General features: G+C 39.5%; 1 protein-coding gene across 3 annotated transcripts in view; it reads left to right on the top strand.

Annotated features, from left to right (window-relative positions):
• LOC122550442 (transmembrane protein FAM155A-like) overlaps positions 1-22069 on the top strand; it is a 521930-nt gene extending 499861 nt beyond the window's left edge. Inside the window, exons 2-3 of one of the 3 annotated variants that reach the window (XM_043691179.1) lie at positions 10909-11080; positions 16295-22069. In XM_043691179.1, coding sequence (XP_043547114.1) covers positions 10909-11080; positions 16295-16599 — 477 coding nt within the window. In that variant the 3' untranslated portion in view covers positions 16600-22069. Of the gene's footprint in view, positions 1-10908; positions 11081-16294 lie in introns of those variants that run through there. The other 2 variants (XM_043691177.1, XR_006311855.1) reach the window with 2 other exon arrangements.
• The last annotated feature ends 2827 nt before the right edge of the window (positions 22070-24896 follow it).

Here is a 24896-nt window from a genome sequence, read left to right as displayed (position 1 = left end):
TTTGGGACTGGGAGCTGGCAGGCTGGGGAGCTGGGTGGATTGCAATTGTGAAGGACAGGGGGCAGCAGTATTTACAGGCATGTCATATGGCAAAGCACACCTCTACCAGTCCAGCTCCTCTCTGTACAACTGTAGGATGGGACAAAGAGAGATATTGAATGAAGTGAGAATGGTGGCACAGTGGTTAGTGCTGGTACGGCTGGTCAGGAAGCAGTGAGGTTCCCTGGGTATTTGAGTAAGCTGGCATGCAGTTTGTGAGAGGGTTGAGGATGGTAATGACAGTGAGTGAGAGAAGATGTAACAGGCAATAATGAGAGTTGTAAATCCTGAACCTGGGTAGGAGATGGGTGCAGTAGCGGAAATACAAGTGAGTGTGAGAATTGCAGAGAGAGACAAGTGGGATCTTTCCTGACAAAGCAGGGAAGGTCATTGACCTTATTGTGACACTGCTGGCCATTCCTCTACACCACTGAAAATGCATTGACTCAGGTGGCTACCTCAGACCAGGCTGTCAGGTTCAAGTGTCCAGGCCTCCACTGACAGCCCTCCAAGAAAAGAACAGCCCACTTTTGCACCACCCCCTCACTAGGATCTCCAGGTCCCTGTTGGAGAAACATAGCATCATCTTCCCCTTTCCCCAACTGTTCAGATTCTGTCACTAACCAGGCAGCTTTGGAATGCCAGTAACTGGCCATGTGCACAGTGACCCTTTAAATATAATGCTGTAGTTCAGGGATGCTGGTCTTTTGGCGTATTAAAGTTCAGTTGTTTCAGGAATAGCATATGGTAAGATGGAGATAGAATCAGGTGTGAAGAATCTCATAGGGCGGCACAATGAGGTGCATTTGCTATGGCATGGCAAGAAATCTTGTGAGGCCTCATGTTGAGAATCCCTCCAAAAAAATCAATGCAACTCCCACCTAACCAAATGAATATAAGATTCAGTTCCAACCACCAAATTATTTACCCAAAGCCAACACATCCCAATTGGCATTAATCATATTCTGTGCCCTTTCCTGATTTGAGATTCAAAGTATATCCATGGAATATTCATGCTTTTTCTCAAAACTCTATGCTATAATGACAACGGCAGCACAAATGATGTATGAAATAATTTGTAACTTGGGACTTTAATGCCTGCTCTATGCTATGTGGTGATCATAAAATCTTAAACCACAGAAAGAGACTATTTGACTCATCATGCCTGTTCCAGCACTTTTAAAACTGCTACCTAATTAGTTTCCCGGCTTAGATCTATTCCTGTAACCCTCCATTTTTTTTTCACCCTTTTAAAGTTGATATCTAATTCCCTTTTGAAGAGAAATGTATCCTTGTTTTATCCCTTTAGTGAAGAAGCTTGCACCCTTATCTTTGATCCCTTACAATGAAAGTGAACTTTTCTCCATTTTACTATTATTGAGTTTATAGTATGTTTGTATCCTTCCTGTCAAACCTGTAATGACCCTGTAATTGTTCTATTCAGTGTTGTTTTACTTCTCATATCATCTTTGCTGTTGGATTTTATGCTCCAGACTAAATGATAGCAGACTTGTGTTGGTTGCAAATTGGACATGTCAGTGCCAAATTGATAAATAGTCAATTTTTCCAGCATTTAGTTTTGTTTTTGGAGACCTTGTTACTGATTATTCATGAAATTGGTCTGCCCTTGCCACATGATGTCTTCAAATTAATTAACAATGTGATACAACCCTCTGGAACATAACAGGAAGAAGTTATCCATGTTTTCACTTAATTAAATCAACATTGATCTCTACCACAGCTCCATGTGCTTGTACCCACCTTGGTTTCATAAACCTTACTATTCTTGCCTAATAAAAATCTGTCAGCCTCAGTTTTCAATTTGCTGAATGTCACCAGCTTTCTGTGGAAGACAGTTCCAGATTTCCACCACACTTTGTGCAAACAAGTGAACACAGAAATAGAACATTACAGCCCAGTACAGGCACTTCGGCCCTCAATGTTGCGCCGCCCTGTCATACTAATCTGAAGCCCATCCCACCTACACTATTCCATGTACGTCCATATGCCTGTCCAATGACGACTTAAATGCACTTAAACTACTACCATTGCAGGCAAAGCATTCCATACCCTTACTCCTCTCTGAACCTTTTACACCCAGCAGAGAGAATCTATTTCTCTGTCTATTCTATTCACTCTCTTAATTATCCTAAGCACATGGATTCAATCATGGTTTAATTTTCAATACAGGGGCTAGTTCTATATTTCCAATCAACCTGTTCAGAAATATTATTTTACTCCGCTGGAACAGATAGGACTTGAAACTGGGCATTCTGGCTCAGAAGTCAGGTCACTACCTTAGTACCACAAGAGCTCCTGCAAGCCGGTTCTCTACAACCTGCCTTCTTAATTTAACTCTTTCACTCCTACTGTTGATTCTGGCGTATATGTGTTGCTCTCTAGCCTTGGAGTGAGAAAACATGATGTCCTTTGAGTCATAGAGTCATACAGGACGGAAGCAGGCATTTTGGTCCAATTAGTCCATGCCGACCTTAGTCCCAAACTAAACTAGTCCCACCATCCTGCGCCTGGCCTATATCCTTCCAAACATTTCCTATTCATGCACTTATCCCAATGTCTTTTGAACGTTGTGGCTGTGCCCACATCCATTACTTCCTCTGGAAGTTCATTCCACAGATGAACCACACTGTGTGAAAAACCTGCCCCTCATGTCTTTATTAAAATATTTCTCCTCTCACCTTAAAAAATGCCCCCTAGTATTGAAATCCTCCCCGCCCCCCCGCCCCCCCTCCATGCCGGACAAGATGCCTGCCATTCACTTAATCTTTACCCCTCATGATTATATAAAGCTCTATAAGTTCACCCTCAACCTCTTCAGACGAATAGCAGGGATTGTCAACCAATAGAGTAGTTATAAATTGTGTTGTATCTTCCATAGTATAAATACAAGATTCAGGGCCTAGGTTCAGTATAAAAATTTGAAAATCCTGGCTGGCATTTGGGTTTTCCCGATACAAGCACACACATTATTTTTGTGCTAACACTGGGTAGAAGCTTGCCTCAGGAGGGTTTGGAAGCCGGGAACATTCAATCAGTTGGGAGGCGAGTTGGAAAAGGCTTTGCCATCTTCCTACCTATACCCCAATAAGGTTCAAGTGAAAAGAAGTGGATGCTTTTTTCACTTTGCCAGAAACTAAGGTCCTTGATGTCCACCTAAGGGTTTCATCTTATTCTCGCTGTTATTACTTGAGTGGCAGATAGGCTTTTGCCATGAGGAAACATAACCATCAAATTCTGGTGTATTTACTTATGGGACCCTATGTGGGCAAAGTGGGTGGGAGATGTCCCTCATTCAAAGGTCCTCGTTGCCTAATCTCCCAGAGGGAGCTGCTCAGAGCCCCCACCCTGTCCTTGCTGTTCAACCATTTCCCACCAAGCCCCTCCAGCCCCTGCCTTCCTCCTTGTTCCTAGGCATCAGGGAGACATCAGACTGACAGCAGTCTGGCCAATGCATCAGATCAAGGAGAGCAAGGAGAAGGCAGAAGAATGGGGCTCAGTAACAATCGAATGTCAGAGCAGACTCAATGGGCAGAATGGCCAAATTCTGCTCCTGTTTCTTGTAATCTAATGGTCCACCAGTGACATTGTTGAATAGGAACAAGAACAGGCCATTCAGCCCACTGAGTCTGCTCCATCAATCAATACTATCGTGGCTGATCGAACACTTTATTGCCCTTTATCGATCCCATCACCAAAACCCTGTAAGACATTGGTAAGCTGAGGTCCATTAATCTACAGCCCTCAGTGGCAGAGACTTTCAAAGCTTCACATGGTCACAATCCTGAGAATAAAAGAATTGCTCCTCATTTTGGCATCCACGTTTTTTTAAAATTAGGACCTTGATTCTGGACTCTGCAACTGGGAAACCTAATTATTTTGTGCATTTCAATGAGGTCACCTTTCATTCTTCAAAATATAGTAATAAATAATAACAATATTATAATATATTGGAATGGCACAAGGTGAAGTGGGCCTTTGCAATAAAGAGGTGATGAGGAGTCTCCAGCTAAAACAAGGCAAAAGTTGCCTCCTCAAGATCCAACCAAACAGGGAAATACAAGCCATACCAATACAGTTAACTCCCAACTTGCCCCTGAAATGCCCAGTTAATTATATGGGACCCACCTTCTTCAGGGCTTATGCCCGAAACACAGGACGTTCATAAGGAAGGCAAGAAAGCCAATAAGAAAAGCAAAGAAGGAGTAGGAAAAAAGTCCAGTAGCAAACATAAAAGGGAATTCAAAGTCTTCGATAGGCATTTAAACCGTAATATAATGGTAAGGGAAAGAGTAGAGTTGATTATAGAACAAAGAAGAGGTTTACAGCTGGAGACAGAGAGCATGGCTCAGGTATTAAATGTCTTTGCCTGGGCAACATCTCCCTCTTTAGCAAAGATGATGTGGAGGAGCTGATGCTGGACTGGGGTAGACAAAGTCAAAACTCACACAGCACCAAGTTATAGTCCAACAGGTTTATTTGAAGCCATAAGCTTTTGGAAGGCAAGCAGCTAGTGAGAGAGGATACATCGGAGGATACAGAGGAGGTAACTCTGTCACCAGAAGAGTTAAAAATTAATAAAGAAGAGGCACTGGAAGGTTGTCAATACTTAAAACTGATAAAGTGCCAGGACTGGGTGAGATAAATCCAAGAATATTGGAGGATATGAGACGGAAATTGTAGAGCCACTGGCAATATCCTTCCACTGTTCTCTCGACTCAGGAGTGGTGCCAGATGAGAACTACAAAATAACACCATTGTTTGAAAAAAAACTAGTGAAGAAAATCTCAGCAATTACAGCCCAATCAATTGGCCTGAACCTCTTCGAAATAATAATCCAGGGTAGTCATATGAAAATGTGGGTTAATTCAGATCCCCAATACAGATTTCTCAAAGGTAATCATGTTTAACTAACTTACTTGATTTTTGAAGAGGTAACAGGGAAATGATCATTAGAATGCTGTTCATGTATTGTCTTCATGGACTTACAAAAGCAAATTGATGCAGTAACACCAAACAGACTGGTAAGAACAGTTACAGCTCATAGAATTTACAGGATAGTAGCAATATGGCTACATAGTTGGCTGAGGGATTGGAAATAAAGAGTAAAAGACAATGGATATTTTAAGCTGGAGGAAGGTTTGTAATGGGACCCCTACTTTTCCTGATATGCATTAATTTCAATCTTAGTGTGTAGAGACAATGTCCAAGTTTGCAGATGGTAAAAAAATCTTGGAAACATTGTAAACCGTGAGACAGTGGAAAACCATAAAGGGGCTTTGACAAGTTGGTGACGTGGGCAGATGAAGTTAATGCAGAGAATGGTGACATGATAGAATTTGGTTAGAAGACAATGGACATGCAGGAGTGTGTACAGGAGCAAAGAGACCTGGATGAACAAGTGCATAAGTCACTAAAGGTGGCAGGACAGGTAGATCAAGCAGTTATTAAAATATACAGAACTATAGGCTTTCTTCATGGGGCCATAGAGCAAGGAGTTTAAGTTAAACTTGTAAAAAGTACGAGTTAGATCTCAGCTGGCCTGCTGTGTACACCACACTTTAGGAACAATCTAAGCATATTGGAGAGATTGCAAGTTTATGAGAATGTTTTCAGCGATAATAAACTTCAATATGAAGACAAATTGGAGAAGTTAGGAATGTGTTCCTAAAGAGAAGAAGGTTAAGAGTAGCTTTGATAGAAGTTTTTAATATCATAAGGGGATTGAACAAAGTAGATAGGTAGAAAATATTCCAACTCATAAAATGATCAAGAATGAGAGGGCACAGGTATAGGAATGTGATGTGAGAAAACACCATTTTCTCAGCAGGTGGTCAGGGTCTGGAATGCACTGCCTGAATGTATGTTGGAGGCTATTCATCTGAGACATTCAAGAGGGCTTTCAATGATTATTTAAAGAGTGACAGTGTTGAGGATTATGGGAAATGGCAGGAGAATGGGACTAAATCAAGATGCTCTTTCAGACAGCTGGTGCAGACACATTGGGTTGAATGGCGTCCTGCACCATTCCTGTACACTGCACCTTCTGGCAATGCTACAACGTGCCAACTACCAATCAGGTTGGCTGATGGTTCTCTGAAGGAGGATATCTTGCTGAGTGAGGGCTGGTGACGTGTCACCTCCAGCCAATCATTGTTATGTTGGCATGCAAACAGCTGCAGGAAGATTTGTTTTGGTGGTGATGCATTTGCCAGCAATCCTTTGAGTGATGGGAAGTGAAACCCCAGCATTCTAAAGTCTTGGTCTTTGAATTAGTTTCAGTTTAAGGAAAAAATAATTGACTCTCATGCAGGGCCAGTGCTCTGGGAATAACCTCCCTTCTTCAAGAAAGCACTGTGCAATATTTGGCATCCATCAGAGAGGAGATGGGGCCTTAGTTTAAAATCTCATCTGAAAGATGTCACTACCAAAAGCGCATCAATTCCTCAGTACACTGCTGAAATGTAAATCTTGATCTTTGCCATTAGCAACTTTTTGCAACTCAGAAGTAAAATTACTACAAGGCTGAGCCACAATTAACACACACCCACATTTATTACATATTCACAGTGTTAGAAATGGTGTGGGTAGATGGCAGTTTTGTGGAAGTAAGATGCAGTGTTTTCTCCAAACTGGACAATCACATTGCTGTTTTGTTTTTGCGTATTTATAACCAACAGTATACATGTCATTGTTAAGTTTCCAAATGAATAGTCTTGACATGACAGTCCATATTGCTCCATTAACTTAGCATCTTAATGTCTTTAATAGCAGCTTAATTTGAACTGATTTCTCAGCAGCTGTATTGTTAGGCAGGGAGTTCAGTATCTGCCTTGTTACATTTAGCTTTATTTTGGATTGCTATGGGGCATATGGAGGATATATGCCACCATCTAATGGTGAATAAATGTATTGCATCTTCTTTTTGTACAGAAAGATGACTTAATTTTGGGCTCAAAGACATTTCTACAAAATCTAACAGGAAATGGTCTTCAGCCTGACCTTATATTCACCATATTACATGAAAAACACTACATCTCAGATGATTGCCTGAATTGTTATGAATATTTGATGCAGACAAAGGAAAAGTGGAATGGAACTCATTTCACATTTGCTGGACACAGCCCTAGATTCATAAATTGTAAGCTTTTCTGTTGCCCTCACTGGTCATTCTTTCAGGTTAGAGCAGGCTGTTCTGACTTTGGCATCCTAGTTGACCATCTGTTGGGCTAACAACCCCATCACATCATCACACCTTTGTTCAATGGGTGTAAGCAACACTGATAAAGCTAACATTTGTTACTCTTCTTAATTACCCTTGAAGAAATAGTGGCAAGCTGGCTTCATTATCATGCAGTCCATGTGCTTAGGTACATCCTCAGAAGGAGATTTTAATGATGTATGTTGCATTGATGTTCAAGAAGCTAGAGATTTGGGAATTGGAAGTTGTTGTCAACTGACCTTTGCTGGGTGTTACAGTGCATTATGTAGCTTTTGTGGGGATTGTTAGCACGGTGGTGATGTTACTGGGCTAGAAATCCAATACCCAACCTGAATGGTTCCAGAGAGGTTAACACAGCAGCTTGAATTTAAATTCAATTTATGAGGAAATAGAACCGAAAAAGCTAGCTATCAGCAATTGTTCATAGAACTACTGGATTGTTGTAAAAGTCCCTCTGGTTCACAGGTATCTTTTATGAGAGAAAATCTACTGTTTTAACTCAGTCCCGCCTAAGAATAACTCCAGATCAACACTAATGTTCATCCCTGAAACAATAATGTTGGTCCCTTAAATGCTCCCTAAAATAGTTTAACAGGTTACTGAAGTTATTGAGTCAAAATGCTACAAAAGAGTTGAATAAGGATAAAGCCAGATGGAGCAGCCAACGTCACAAGGGCATTGGAAATGACAAATACACGTTCTGCCGAGACAACCCTGCAATATCCTCGTCACTAACATCTGGAAAAGCCCGGCAAAAGTGAGGACTGCAGATGCTGGAAATCAGAGTCTAGATTAGTGGTGCTGGAAAAGCACAGCAGGTCAGGCAGCGTCCAAAGAGCAGGAAAATCGACTTTTCAGGCAAAAGCCCTTCTCTGGAAAAGCCGGTCTACAGATTAGACAAACTTGACATAGTCACATGCACCAAAATACACCTTACAGTCCTTGTCACAAACCCATCCATCGTCATGACCAGCTGGTGTTTCATGCATCAGTTCAAAAATGGAGAAGCAAACCTTCCAAGTAAACTCATTACTGCCGTCTGTCCCCACTCAGCTGATGAACCAGTCCTCAACACAACTTCGAAGAAACATCAAGAGTAAGAGCAGCACAAAGTGTACAACTGGGGTGGGCAGGTGGCTTAAGGTCTGTCATTATCACAATGATGCCACTGCTAATTGAGTCAGATTTACTTGACTGGGCTTACAGTTGCTGGTGAGAGAAATGACAAAGAGAATAACCTACTGGATTCTGCCCTCACCGGCTAACCACATTGCTGTGTTAAGTTAAAAATCACACAACACCAGGTTATAGTCCAACAGGTTTATTTGGAAGTACTGGCTTTCAGAGCACTGCTCCTTCGTCAGGTGGTTGTCCCACATTGTTGTGGGTCTGGAGTCACATGTAGGCCAGTCTAGCGATAATATCACTTGGTCATCACTTTCATCCACCTGCCAATACCCAAGTTTGTACAAAATTTAGAAAAATCCAGTGTTCCCCCCTTTCTTTTGCTCTCAATTATCCACAAGGTAATAGTTGATATCGGAACAGTACTAGGAAGCAACCCTTACAGTGTTACAGTCTGTTCATCAATAATCAGTCTGAACTCTGCCATGGACCTTTGACTCCAAATCTCATTACTAAATTGATCAAAACATTCAACAATCGAGCAAAGAGCTGAATTTCAGAGGTGAGATGAAAGTGTAGGAGCAAATTTCTGAAAACAGCAAATGCTGGTTATCACAACGGGTCAGACAGCATCCATGGAGAGAGACCAGGCTCACAGTTCAAGTTGACATGACTTTTTCTCAGCCATTTGCTTCATGGTTTCACAAAAAGTGTTTGGGGGACTTTTAATCTCGGAAAAACAAGTGAGTTTGGATTAGATGGGATGCAAAACTTGTAAAACCTTCAAGTGAGATCCATCTCCCACATATCTACTTCCATGTTTTACCTGGCTGGCTGAATTCTCTGGTTTTTGGAAATTTGACAAATAATATGTTTTGATAGGTGTCAGCATGGGAAAGTGAAGTGATTTTATAAGAGTGCTTGCAGGATCTTTTCCCCCTACCTACTTCTCATGCTGTATCAATTGCAGGCAATGCTTCAGGATTGTAGACTCCTGAAGACTAGGATTTCTGCCCTCACCACCACACCAGCCGCTGCCAGGCATGTAGCAAAACACAACCATGGTTATAACTACCCCAACAGTAAACTCCTAATCTGTTGTTGAATGGATGTCTCCGACAGCATTTCCCACCCAATCCGGAGCTATTCCACTCTATCAAGTTGGCTTTCTTGTAGTCACACATGTGGTGAAGTGAACACTCTGCAGTGAGGAAGCTAATTCGGTCTTGCTGGTGTTTTAGACTCTCCTTCCCACTCCCGTTAAGATTGGGGCAAATGTCTGTTTAAAATATGAAAGAGAATAATACCTGAATGATGCCTCGGTTAATTTATCAAAAGAATATTTGAGGTCTATAGAAAGAAGGTCCTAGGTTATGCTCCATCAATAAACTGGAGCAGCAAAAGTTCCTTCAGCAGCCAGTAGCTAGGAGGGGGCAATTCGGCGACATTCTCGAGGTCACAATTAAGTGTCTTCTGTTGATCATAAACACGTGCAGAATATCACATAAAGATCACATCAGGCTCTGATATGATGCTGCCTGTGATGGAATAGTTTACTAACAGCACTCACTGTCATGGTTCATAAACCAATAATGGCTCACATGGATGACATACTCAAGGTTCTACCAGGTTTAGGGAAACTATACTCTAATAAGGGATCAACACCTTCAGAGGTCAAACAGAGTGAATGGTGACTGAGGAAATGGATGATACAATAACGAACAAATAATAAGAAGACATTGAGCTTTACATTGGAGCGACATTGGAGGTGCCGGTGTTGGACTGGGGTGTACAAAGTTAAAAAACCTAGTGTTGTGTGATTTTTAACTTAACACAAATAATAAGCTATGTTGATGAAATGGGGTGCTTTACAGTGAAGTGGAATGGACAGAGGTAAATTGTAACATTTCTGTACTGTTTAAACTCGTGCGCTCATTGTTCTCTATCTTCAACTTAATTTGCTATTGGGACATAAGATGAATTTGAAATTCATTTCGTTTTATAACAAATGCAGGGAAATTGACAAGTCATTCAAAGATTATTCGCAAACAGCTCCTATCGATAATGAGAACCCCAGCAGTGCTACACTTACAGTGTGAGACAGACCTGAAAATGCTCTTGAAACACAGTTATTATCCTGCCAACACTTACCTCACAGTGTAATTTGGATATTAAACAGGTCAGAATTAAAGGATGTAAAACTCTGTCCTCCCAGAAGTCTCAATCTGCTTTTCTCTCGTACCAGACTGGGTTCAGCTCATTATTTTAAGGCTTGCACTGACAGTTTAACAGCAATACCTGTGCAAAGTGAGCTCAATCACACAAGTGCTGCAGTTGCAATGTCAGTATCAGCAAATCTTGACATACATGGAAACTTTTAACCTGATTTATTTAGCATTTAAAGCCACTTTACTGTCATATGTAACCTGTTTTACCCCTTCAAATTTACTTCAATTATTGAACTCAAATCCCACACATACTCACTCCATGTATTTTCTTTATAGGCTGTCTACAAAGCCTGGCTCTGTTCCCAGTATTTCGAGGCCACACAGTTTCACTGTAGTTCCAGAATTCCTTGCAAGCAATACTGTTTGGAGGTCCAGACCAGATGTCCATTTGTTTTACCAGACAATGAGGATCTTGTCTATGGTGGACTGCCAAGTTTCCTTTGTACAGGTGAGCTATTGTATGTGAAACATTGCATCTAATGGTGAAATATTTCAGTGAATTTTTCTTTGATGCTTGTCACCCTATTACAGCTAGAAAAGAATATTCTCCATTTATTTGTCATTTATATAAATGAATTGGATGTGAACATAGGAGGTACAGTTAGTAAGTTTGCAGATGACACCAAAATTGGAGATACAGTGGACAGCGAAGAAGGTTACATCAGGATCTTGATCAGATGGGTCAATGGGCTGAGGGGTGGCAGATGAAGTTTAATTTAGAGAAACGCGAGGTGCTGTATTTTGGAAAAGCAAATCAGAGCAGGACTTATACATTTAATGGAAAGGTCCTGGCGAGTGTTGCTAAACAAAGAGACCTTGGAGTCAGGTTTATAGTTCCTTGAAACAAGAGTTGAGATACAAAGGGATAGTGAAGAAGGTGTTTGAAATATTTTCCTTTATTGGTCAGAGTATTGAGTACAGCAGTTGGGAGGTCATGACGCGACTGTACAAGATATTGATTAGGCCACTTTTGGAATATTGCATGCAATTGTGGTCTCCTTCCTATCAGAAGGATGTAGTGAAGTTTGAAAGGGTTCAGAAAAGATTTACAAGGATGTTATGAGGGTTGGAGGATTTGAGCTATAGGGAGATGCTGAATAGGCTGAGGCTGTTTTCACTGGAGCATCAGAGGCTGAGGGGTGACCTTATAGAGGTTTATAAAATCATGAGGGGCATGGATAGGGTAAACAGGTAAGATCTTTTCCCTGGGGTGGGGGAGTCCAGAAGTAGAGGGTATAGGTTTAGGGTGAGCAGGGAAAGATATAAAAGAGACCTAAGGGGCAACTTTTTCACACAGAGGGTGGTGCGTATATGGAATGAGCTGCCAGAGGAAGTGGTGGAGGCTGGTACAATTACAGCATTTAAAAGGCATCTGGATGGGTATATGATTAGAAATCATTTATAGAGAGATATGGGCCAAGTGCCAGCAAATGCGACGAAATGATGTTAGGATATCTGATTGGCATGGACGAGTTGGGACCAAAGGGTTTGTTTCCATGCTATACATCTCTATTTCTCTATGACTGTTTAATATTGGCTGTGCAAAATGTCTGATCAAATTCATATCTTTTTATCAATAGTTTGCTGAAATGAATTCTAATCAGTCCAATAATTATGTCATTGGCAGAGGAACACCATTAGTTGCTCAGGTTTTAGATGCCGTGCCAAACTGTGGTAGGACAATTGAATGAAATGAGGAGAATGGTGTTAAGTGTATGACTTGTCCTTCAACTTGTTTTTTTTAGTTGACTGTTAAAGAGGCAAATTTGGCAAATATTCTATTACTTCTGACCTCAACTGTCTTGCTCTACAAGCTGACAAGGTCTCTCACAAATAAGCACCTCTTGGAATGTAAGGCCGCCTTGGGTTTGGCTCAGAAGATAAAGTTAAAGGGGAAAAAGATTGGTATATCAAGGGATATAAACATATAATGGTGATGTCCGCTGCTTAATTTACTGAAGTGTCAGTATCTTGACTGATTGAATTGAATTGAGACAATGAATGGAATAAATCATCATTCTATCCTCTTCACCATTAATTGGCAATGAGTCAAAAACAAATTTGTTGATTTTTGTTGGCTGATTCAAAAACAACAGCACAGTGTGAAACCATGAGTCAAGAAAACTGAATTTGACACAAAGCAAGCTATAAATCTCATGATGTATCACAATCCTGGCTGCTGTTTAAATCAACGAATCTGACTGATTGATGCAATGTTTAATTTTCACAAGGATTTGCTCAATGTTTTCTGAATCTGTGTCTCTATTCTCCCTTTGTTGTTTCAGTTCCTGTATCTGACATTTCCTCCAAGGTATAGGTTTATCATTCTTATAACTCCTTGCTCAAATCCTTTCAGGCTGTTGCCAAGTCTGCTCTCAGCAACATAAACATGACTCTTCGTCTCTGGCCTCTGTTGTGATTGTGACAAAGTCACCCAGTTGGACCTCACAGGATATGAGTTCTTTAATTGGGGCTGTTAATCTGGTCCAATCAGGGAGCCCTGGCTGACAGATATAAACAGGAGTGTCTGGGGTTCTGTTCACTCTGACAGCAGGCTCTAAGGGAGCTGGATCAGTTTCAAAGACACTCCACATGTAAATAAAAGAGGACTTGGTGATGAGATGCCAGGCTCTGTGGAGTTATTTCAGCCTCACTGACCTTTCTAAAGATTTCCCTCCACCTCCCGGTTATGGCGCTGGGTCTGTCCTCCCAAAAGGCTACCAGCCTATCAGTGGGATTCCAAATATGGTGATCACATCCTGATTTTAAATTCATATTTCCAGGTTTCCCAAATGCTAACTTGCAGCCATTCCTTACCCTAGCTCCACGCCGTCTGCACTAGCCCCTAAACATCAGATATCTGCTTTTACCAGATAACCAAAACCAAATTCCTCACTTGTGCCTCATTCAAAGACAGTTGTTGATGGCTATTTATCAGAGCGGAGAAGACAGATAATGTATCACACACATCTTGCAATCTGTTAAATCTTGTGTTAGTGAAATTAAATGTGGTAATTAAGGATTTAGCTGTATAAAAAATGGCTTGTTTGCAAACAGCTTACTGATTGAGTTGTGAAACAGTTGGAATTAAGTCAATTGTTTTCTGGAAGATTGATAGTTCCACAAATGGTAGATGTTAACACAATTGCCAATCAAGAACATGAGGATAGGGCTGACCTTGGTTCAAATTCTCTTCTCCAGGAGGCAAAGATGACTGGGTTATTGATTCAAAGTTGGGTTAGATTGAATTCCTGGACAGACAAGGGAGTCAAGAGTATGGGCAGGGTGGGCTTGGGAAAATGGAATATGTGGTGTAATACATTTCATGTAAATTATGGTGATGAAACTGATCAGATGGACTCTGACATCAATAAGAGAGAAAATACCCATCAATAATGAGCATGAGGTGAGCGGTCTTCGACATAAAACTACAGAACAACATTTAAGAACTTACTATGTACAGATGTTAAGTAAAGAAATGTGACAGTACATGAGAAATTGAAGACCATGAGTGAGAAGGAGCAAGCAGCCTCCAGAACGGTGTATTCACGGTCACTCGCCCAGAGATACTCTGGACCGGTATCTCAATGTGCAGAAAGCAGTATTGTCCTAACGGACAAAATCAAGCAGAGTTGTGTCACCCCTTACTGAGGCAGTTTGCCATAACTGGGCTGCATAGTGGCTCAGTGGTTAGCACTGCTGCATCACAGCGCCAGGGACCTGGGTTTGATTATACCCTTTGGTGACTGTGTGGAGTTTGCACATTCTTGCCTGTCTGTGTGAGTTTCCTCTGGGTGATCCAGTTTCCTCCCACAGTCCGAATGTGTGCAGGTTGGGTGAATTGCTCATACCGTCCAGGGATGTGTAAATTAGCTGGATTAGCCACGAGAAATTAAGAATTGCAGGGATAAGGAAGGGTATTTAGGCCTGGGTGGCATATTCCTCAGAGGATCAAGATGGACTGAATGGCCTGCTTCCACATTGTAGGGCTTCTATAATTCAAGCCAATATTTCCAGAGTCATTTTTACAGTATACAATATATCCAATTTACCAGACTTTCAGACCAAGGTTGACAGAAAGTGGGAATAGGGTTCTGGAGTGAATAATAATAATTATTTATTATAAGTAGATTAGATTCCCTACAGTGTGGAAATAGGCCCTTTGGCCCAACAGGTCCACACCGACCCTCTGAAGACTAACCCACCCAAACCCCTTTTCCCTCTGCCTAATGCACCTAATTGACAATTTAAGCGTGGCCAATTCACCTGACCTGCACATCTTTGGACTATGGGAGGAAACCGGAGCACCCGGAGGAAACCCATGCAGACACAGGGAGAATGTACAAACTCCACACAGGCAGTCACCCAAGGTTGAAATTGAACCCAGGACTCTGGTGCTGTGAGGCAACAGTGCTAACCACTGAGCCACCGTGCCGCTACATAGATATGAACCATTGGCATGTAAGACTACTAATTAAAGTTTTAATCCTCTTATATAATTCCCCTTACATGCTCAGAAAAATAAATAGGGAATATAAATTATTGGTGGAGGTAGAAAAAGTGGAAAGTGAGCTCTGTGCTTTGTGCTTCCGGGTTCTGATGTTGAGATGACACTTATTTGGTTACCCAGACCCCTGGTGTTCAGTTGCCTGATTCTAAATACTTCCACTGGATTACAAGAGAAACAGAGTGAAGGGTTCACTTGTAAAATGTCTCTGATTTATCCATTCAAAAGTTACATCTCATAACAACTTCTGCAGGAAAGGTAATGGTTCAAACTGAATTATTTTTTACTGCAGAGAACTGGCAGCTTCTGCTGGGCAGAACAACTGCAAACACCTCTGTGCCTCTTTTTGACTCTTTCTGTGATTTGTTTCCAGTTCCAATTTTCTCAGTTAGTTAGCTGAGAACCAGTCAGCTTCTCTTGTAAACTCCTTCTTGGCTCCTGTTCATCTGCATTCTGTGGGAACCCCACACCAACAGAGTTCAGAATAGGGATAGAATTCCTTGTTGGGTAATTATGCAGGCATCCTGGTAAATCACTATATGTAGAAACAATCTTTTCTTATCATGGCGCACACTTTTTGAAAACACAAAAATAAAAAGGACACTGTCCTTGTAGTAGAAAGCACAACTAGATCCACTATTATTGTACAAAATGGTGGAGAAGGCTCAAGGGGCTGAGTGGCCTCCTCCTAACTCATATGTTCCTCTCCTTGTTCCGTCTAATCTTTCCTGCTGTTACAGGGAACCTTGGAGGTCCATGTACAGCAGCAACTTCTAGAAGTGGATATCAATACATCCTCAATCTGATCAGCATGCACAGACTATCTCAGTGGCTGCACAACTTAATGGGAACATGGGACATAATTTAAGAATATCTCTCCATACACCAGTTAAACTGTCTTTGACTGCCAGTGCAAACGGTACTACATAACAAACATGTAATTATTTATTTGCCTTATCTCTTCTGCCGGACATTACCTTTGAAATGCATATGTTGAGAACTTCCAAAAAATACTAAGTTCATGTGATATTTGTACAGCTAAACTGTGTGAATACAAAAGGTTAATCTAAAAATGTGTGAAATAGTCTTATGTGTTATTACAAGAGAGTGTAATAATATTTGCATGTTTAATTGTTTGATTTCTTTATCACACAGAGCTGCCCAACAGTCACCCAACCACTCCTGAGCAAGAGTGTTGTGATGTCAGGTGGGAGTTGCATAGTTCAGTTTCAAATAAACAATCCAAAGGGACAAGAGAAACAACCAATCCACCGCTGTGTCACAGGTCCTCACTTGCCTCATCTGTGGCGTCAAGACTGTGTAATAGTAGACTCAAGTTATGTGTCCTGGTACTCATCCTGTTGCATACTGTAGTGACAGTCTCTGCAACACAGACTAGTACTGTATTGGACTTTGGAGGGCTTGCAACTTGGGAAGATAACTCAACCAGTGATGAGTAAGGACTTATGCTGTTGTTTGATTTGCACACTACAGGCTTACTATTCAAGGATGACGGTCACATCTGATCAGAACTGGTTGTACTAGCTTCCAAATCACAGCTTACCAGGTCATCTAGGTTATGAAACAACAGAAGTTGGGAGCCAGCCTCAAATCAACAAAGATACAACTTTTACTGATTGAAAGACTTTGCAAGACAAGACTGATTTCTCATGCTATTTTATACACTGTGTTTTAATGTTTAGACTTTTGTTTTTTGCACTAGTTGCTGCAGAACTTTTGTTTCCTGGAACAATTTCTCAACACTAAATGAGTTGTTACATTGTCTGTACTTTCTGTATTTTTAGTCAGAGCGTACTCCCACCCAGTCCTTTTTCTTTTCAGCTGTTACATCCTGTGGGTTTGCAGTAAGGCAAAAAAAAACTGCATCATGGTGGAGCTGAATGTTAACTGTCCTTTCTCTCCATGGAAAAGTTTATTGTTCCCAGTTTATTGTTCCCATTTTATATGAGGAAGAGACATGTGGTTGGCTGCAGCCAATATTAAGAACAAAAAGCATACAAGCATGTACTGAGGCCCCATGCTACGCACAATTGTTGCACAAACAAACTGAATGAACAAAGGTAAGCCGAGGGACATTTGACCTCCTCCTAAATCCATCATGCAGAAGGACACAGCTGCTGTGAGAGATGATTTTGGATGTTTAACAGCTTCTTGAATTTTCAGAGAATATTGAAATCTTTAACCCTAATCCCCAATCCAGATCTATCCAATTTACTTTCCTTGACCAGTTGAGAATTTTGACCTTACTGCACAAATCAAACTTAATTTAATTGGAATTTGTTTACGTTTATATGATAGACAATTCTCTCAATCCAAGGCAAATTGATCATTCTAGACCTTCTGGGAATCATTTTGTTACAACTGAAGGTGGAATGTTGAGGACCTCAATAGACATCCTAATCAAGACAAGAAGGTTAAATGACATTTTGAACAATTAAACTTTTTTAAAAAGCCAGTACCTTTTCATTCTGAGTTGAGTACACAAATTTAGTCACTATAGGCAGTTAACCTCAGAAGCCAAAAAAGTTATCCTATGCATACATCAGTCTCATTTTGACAAACTTGTTTCACTTTGCAAAATATCAAATGAAGAATACAAAGTATTATTTTGTATCATTCTTTAGAAATTCAATTATCAATTAAAATAAAAGTTAATTAACTAATATTTATGTTTTCTATAATCTTATGACCAGCTAAACAGGTGTTTATGTTCAAAAGCTCGAGAATTTTCCATGCAGTTCTTTAACCTCACTTCCATTGAGGCACCGCTTATAAAGTAATGGTTGACCTTGGTTACAAAGATGTTTAGTTGTTTTCCAGTCCACTAGGTAACTGCTGTGTAAAGAATAGGAGTGATACAACACAAGTCATTATGGATTGAGATTGACACTGTGCATACACTGTGGAACGGAAGAAGTAGATTTCAGTACTTGTGGAGTGATTAAACTTCTTGTGCTGACACCAAATTCAAAATGTATCTCGCTTGCCTCAAGCACACAGATTTTAGGCTTGAGTATTTAAATTGAGCAACTTTAAATTTTGTATTCAAATACTAGCCAGTTTCTTTTCTCTGGTTAGGGTGGGGGTGTCCATGTCTTACTTGAATTGTCTGTAATTTGATTCTTTTCACAAATAAATGTTACAATTTTGTGTTATCCTGATCAAGAAAATTGACTTACAGGTTTCAGTCCGATTATCATTTAATTCAATTTTTGGATCCTAATTCTGATTCATTATAAATAACTTAAATTATCACTGATTAATGTCGGGACTGAACATCTTTAGGGCACAAAAAATGACAGTAGCTTCATTATCCCTTTATCTTCATTCCTTGCTGTTATGTAGACATGGTGACTCAAGGCAGGGATGTTTTTCCTATCTTCCCATTCACGATTTCAAATGGATGAAAAGTCATAGATAAATGAGTGTTAAGTTACATAAACACTTGCAATACAAGCAGATGAAATGAAACTATTGTTAAGTCAGTACTCTTCCGGTTCTTGATGGTTAACTAAAATGCTAATTTTCCATGTGTTCTGATTTCTTACTATAGATACCAGTGATGATGGATGTCTTGATCTCTTTGTTTCCTATCCATGCTTTTTCTCTAAAACAACGTTGCTTACACATAATGTTCCCCCAGAGTTTGCACTGAACAGTGGCATTAAACATTGCACATGGAAAACTATCAGTCACAGCCATTTGCAATTGATGTTAAGCACCCCAGTGCACATGAGCAGAGCAAGGAAAGCAAATACATCCAACGATAAAATATTATTCCAGAGCTATCTCCTAAACTAAACTAAATCTCAGGACTAAGTAACATTGACCCACTCAATCCAAGTGGATACTGGACATTTGATGTGACTAAATAGAAGTTCAGAAACATTAATCATAATAATGAGAGATTCTTTTCATGTCAACTAATTTTAAACAACTGTAAAATATCCCAATAGGAATTTTTTATTGATTTTTCTCATAGATTGCTTTATTGGAAATGGATTTGTAGAATGTGAAATAACGGTGAAATCATTAATGATTTTAACAGAGAAAGTCATTAAATATCATTCCTATTGAGGCTGCCCTTTGTTTTATAAAGTAATTTGTCTTGTATCCAGCAGCACTTGCTCCATCAGAATTTCAGGAACATTAACTGATGTTGGTTAGTCAATGAAGTCCAAGATAGTTAAGGAAGTGACATTTCTTTTTCATTAGCAAGTATAAATTGAATTGTAAATTGGCAACAAACATCGCTTCCCTCCAATGCATTAGATTAGTCACGAAGACCAAAATCAGTCGGGATTGCGTATGTCTCAGAACAGAACAATGTTCAGCATCGGCGCAATTTTCTTTCCCCGAGCCACTCACCCACCAAAGATAATGACAGATCTTTCCTTCTTGGAATTTCTTCATTGCCTTGTGAGGCTGTGCTTGGCCCCAGATGGGAAATATAATTAAGAATGTGGAGTAAATGGAAATAAATCCATTTGTTGGTCTTTCCACAACTTTGGTTTAATCAGTCAATAACACATCAGTAACAAAGAATATGCTCAGAGAGTTCCAGTGATAACAGAACCTGTTCAATTTCAACAGAGGGAAAATAAGGCACTATCAATGAACAGTATACAATCCTTCAGACATAAGGTCCCTTTGGGCCCCAAGCAGTTCATGTTTAATGCCGAATGGGCAAAGATGCAAACCAACCCAATACAACCTGAGATGTAAGTTGTTACTAATAAACAAAGCTTCTTTGTTTGTAACATCATACCATCTTCTTAAATAGGCTTGTAAGACAGTTCACAACTACTTGTAATCTATATATGACATTACCAGGCAAAGGTGTGAGTTATTGCTGTGTTGTGAAGGTTTATCGACGCCTTCCGAAGTCAATTCGTATAAGTACACAAGAAAGATAATGTCAATTTAAAATGAAGTAAACTAACACATTGGCACTATATGATCAGCAACAATATGGAAACATTGTACACAATGTCACTCAATTATTTTTATTAAATGACTGTGAACATCCATGAGAACTATCAATAAAAAGCACTAAATTATAGTGGGTGAAGGACCAAAACTAAACAATAGACATGGTCTGTTCCTATTCCCAATCTTTTTTAATGAATGGAAAGGACTTTGCAAAACTTGCAATTACAAATTTATTTGTTATTTAAAAGGAAGAAGAAGCTGATTGAAAAGTAACAAAGCACGCTTGGTAATCAAATAAAAAGAAACTTCAAAAGATAGATTGACGACTATTCAATCTGTGCAACAAATATGTATTTTTTACATGGTCTGTGATATTCACAGTCTATGATGGAGTTTTCAATTCCTTGTCATTTCCTCTCAGAGATGATCCCATGTGTTTGCAGCAATGGACATTGATTTATTCTGTAGTGTTTGCAAATTTTGCTATAAAGAAAGCCTTTAACCAGTTTGTTACCTTGTTTTCATCAGCTATTGCACTGTGCTAAATATATTGGGGCTGTTTGTCTTTTATTCTCCCTTTTGTGTCAAATCAATCACTTGATCTATTTGTGATAATGTACTTTGACAAAGAACACAATCAAGGGCTATTTTCCAAAATATGAACAACCACATTTCATGAATATTGCCTCTCTTGCCATGTCACATGAGGGACAAATTAGACATCTTGTTTACACTCAATCAATTAAGGATGATTCAGTTCCACCAGAAACTGTTTCCAATTCTCAATAAACAGAAGGCAGAGATTTAAAATAATTGGAAAAATAACCAAAGGGGAGAAGAGCGGGCATTTTTTTAAGTAGCCAGTAGTATGATCTGCAATGCACTGACTGAAAAAGTACATGCAAATTCAACAACAACTTTGTAAAAGGAATTGGTTATATACTGGCAAAATAAAGGGAAAGGGCGGGGGGGTGTCTTGCTGGAGAGGTTTTTCCAATAGATGGCACAAACACACAGTACTGAAAGGACTCTTTCTGTGCTATACAATTGTATCATATAACTTACTCCTTTAAAGTTGCCCAGCATTTGATCAGACCAGGGCAGGATTGTCATTCATGGTCATGGTTCATTTGATTTCCTTGAAACCTATTTTTCTTTGCATGAAGTTAAATTATCTACATGTGAAAATGTTAAATCCACTAGAAATGTTGCAGATTAATACAATGTTTGCAAAAAACAAATGTAGATATATATTTATTTCAAGTTAGAACAAAACACATAAACAATAACATAAATGTTGCATTGAAAATTTGTACCCTAAATATGCAAACAGGTCACTTGTCCTTAGAATTTATTAGAATAGTGTTCTATTCGATTTCTTGTCCTAAGAATGATGTAAGCTAGAACAAAATCTTTTACAGAGTCTGTGACAACTATCAATAAAAAATTCAAGTTTATTCTGTATGGTGTAAACAAAATGGTGACATCCTTTATAAAGCAAGGAATGTACTCCTCACCTAACACTGAAAATAAATAATGAGACATCATCAAGGGATGTTGTGGTAAGAGCTCAGAGATAGAGAGTCCTTTTTTTAGGGTTTTATATCAGACTGAATGAACCTCTGATCAAATCAAGAGATTACCAAATGCAGTCTCCGTTGGTATTTTTGTAAATGTCATTACTGGACCTTGTTGGACGCAAAACAGAATGATCACTGTCCTGGTAATTTGTTTTTCTGGGTTTGGGGAACATTCTGTAAACTTGTTGAAAGCTGGTGTTTTGTGTGTACCAAAATTAAGTTGAAATTTCAAGAGGTTATGAATGAAAACTATTAGATAAGAAAATATAAAAGGGGACAGGAAAACACAATATTGTTTTTTTTAAACTATTCGATAAAGATGAAATAAGATTTTGTATATTTTAAAAGGAATTGCCTTCCTGCCCCATAACAATGCAGCAAAGGTTTTGCATTTTGTTCTGACTAATACAGTAATAAACAGTTTTCACAAAATCATGTATTCTTTAGTAATGTTTGAATGTGACTTTATTCTAATGTTAAATGTTGATAGAATCTATGATCACTCATCATTAAAAGGTAACTGCTAAGGGCTGTAGTTTGAGTTGTACCAATCCTGCATCCTGCATTGTAATATGACCTGTCATTATAATGGTACAGGCTGCAGTATAAGGTTGATGCAGAATTTGCAAATCTGCAAAACACATTGTTTTTAATGTGTAAATAACAAATAGCTTGTGGTGAGGCAATGTGTTATGAAAGCAAAACACAAATAGTGTCACTCACCAATAATCCCACACCCTCTGGAGAAGCTCTCTATCATCTCTCCTTGACCTGGGTTAGTCCGCTGTTTTGGGCCTTGCCTTAGCGTCAAGGTTCATTCATTTGTATTTCCCATATCATCCTTATGCTTCCCAAAGTCCCCTTCCCCATCACTAGACATATCCTCACCCTCACCAGCTTCCAGGAAATTCAACCTTTGAATTTGTAAATGAGGGTTGAAATCTGAAAGGGATTGAAATTGCTAACATTGCAATGAAAACCTTTTTTTTTGCCCCTGTATACAAGTTCAAATTTGGGCCATTCCAGACTTTGTTCAAGTCACAGAATCAACAAACCTTAACATTAATGCACTGTTATAAAAACACTGGATTGTCAGAGCTACTGCCTATTGGATGAGAGACTAAACAAAGGCCTTTTCTGATTCTTTAGGTGATGCTATTGGCAGGAAAGTGAGTTCTTTAAATGTTGTAACTGACATTTATCCATTAGCAACAAACAAATTTAACCAAACATGAAACTCAGTACTTCTCATAGAAGTGTGTTGTACACATTTTGTCAAATGTGTTTATGATGAGATTTCAAAATAATTTGAAATGTGAAGCATTTTCAGATATTTGAGAAATGAATAATTCTGTGTTAATAACACTGTCTGTCTCTGCCTCTCACTTTTCCTTCCTTTTCTACTCAATTTTGTTTCTCCTTTTTTTTCTTAAAATATCTGTAGTATGTTATGGAGTACATGCCTATTTTTTCAGAAAACCAAATAATTTTGGAATGTTGTGATTTAGTTGATTAACTGACAACCACTAAGATGTCATTTTCTGCATTTCAGAAAAATCAAGCCAAATCAAAACTGTCCTCTGAGAGTGATTTCAGATGAACTACCACCTTTTTTGTTCCTGTGTATCATAATTTAAATATATCTCCTGCAATCATAACCACTTACATTTTTATGTCCAAAATAAATCCTTTAAACAGTCCGTCAATTCCTTAATATGTTTTAGAGTCATAGAGTCATGGAGATGTTCAGCACGGAAACAGACCCTTCAGTACAACTCATCCATGCCAACCAGATGTCCCAAATTAATCTAGTTCAATTTGCCAGCAGTCAGCCAAATTGCTCTAAACCCTTCCCATTCATGTACCCATGCAGATGTCTTTTAAATATTGTAATTGTATTGGCCTACACCACATCCCCTGGTAGCTCGTTCCATACGTGCATATTCTCTGTGTGAAAATTTTGCCCTTTAAGTCCCTTTTAAATCTTTCCCCCCCTCACCTTAAACTTATGCCATCTACTTTTGGACTCCCCTACCCGGGGGAAAGGTCCTTGGCTATTATTAATTCATAAACATGTTAAAAGGAGGGGATTACTTGAGAAAATAAAGTGTACATAACTGGCAAAGGCAACATTATCATGCAGTATTATCTCCCAGAAAATTCTGGGAATGTTGTGAGTCCCATTGTAACAGTGCACAATATTATTGATGTGCTAAAAAACAAGCAGTTCCTAGCAAAGGAAAAGGAAGCTACGAATTCAGGTTCACCACAAATTACTGAACGCTTTGCCCCCAGGCCACTGTTAACATCACAAAATATTTTTAAAATGACATCTCACAAGTTATGAGATTTTACACTATGAGTACAAATCATTTTTCGCCACCTGGTTAATGACGGGATCTATGCTATAGATGTGACAGTCAACTTTGGAATTAAATAGGAGAACAATTAAACTATGTAATCTCACAATTTTGAAAAATCAGATCCGTGTGTTCCTCCTACTGGTTTACGAGCAGAGATTGAAGCATGAGGACCCAGTTCAGAAAGAATTTCAGTGTTGGTCTGAGGCAATGGAAGGGATTCTATGGCACTGCTTAGCGTCAATGGACTAGTCCATATTCAAGAAATCAGCAACCAACCTAAATGAGTATTCCAATACTGTTACAGATTTCATTATTAAGTATGTAGAAGACTGCAGGTCAAATAATTTAATCCGAATATTCCCCAACTGGAAACCATGGATGAACTGGGAGATCCATTTCCTACTGAAGTCCTGGTCTGAGGTGTTCAAGTCAGGTAACACTGACCTCTACAGGAAATCCAAGTACAGCCGTCACAAAGCCATTCAAGATGTCAAGAGGCAATACCAAGCTAAGTTGGAGTCCCAGACTAACCACACGGATGCCCATTGTTTGTGGCACAGTGACATCACATAATGGGCTACAAAACAGAATCGCAGGCAAAAGTACATCCTTCCCCAACAAGCTGAAAATATTCTACAGTCACTTTGAACAGGAGGTCAGTGATACCATGTCACCTATCCCAACAGCCTTGGATGTGCCTGTGCACATGGTTACCATTGCAGATGTCAGATCGTCTCTCTTGAGAGTGAACCAACAGAAAGTGACTGGCCCAGATGGCAAAGCATTCAGACCCTGTGTGGAGCAGCGGGTGGGAGTTCAGACCCTGTGTGGAGCAGCGGGTGGGAGTTCAGACCCTGTGTG

The sequence above is a fragment of the Chiloscyllium plagiosum genome, chromosome 6 (genome assembly GCF_004010195.1).
Source record: "Chiloscyllium plagiosum isolate BGI_BamShark_2017 chromosome 6, ASM401019v2, whole genome shotgun sequence".
Lineage (NCBI taxonomy): Eukaryota > Metazoa > Chordata > Chondrichthyes > Orectolobiformes > Hemiscylliidae > Chiloscyllium > Chiloscyllium plagiosum.
This window is presented reverse-complemented; position numbering and strand designations above follow the sequence as displayed.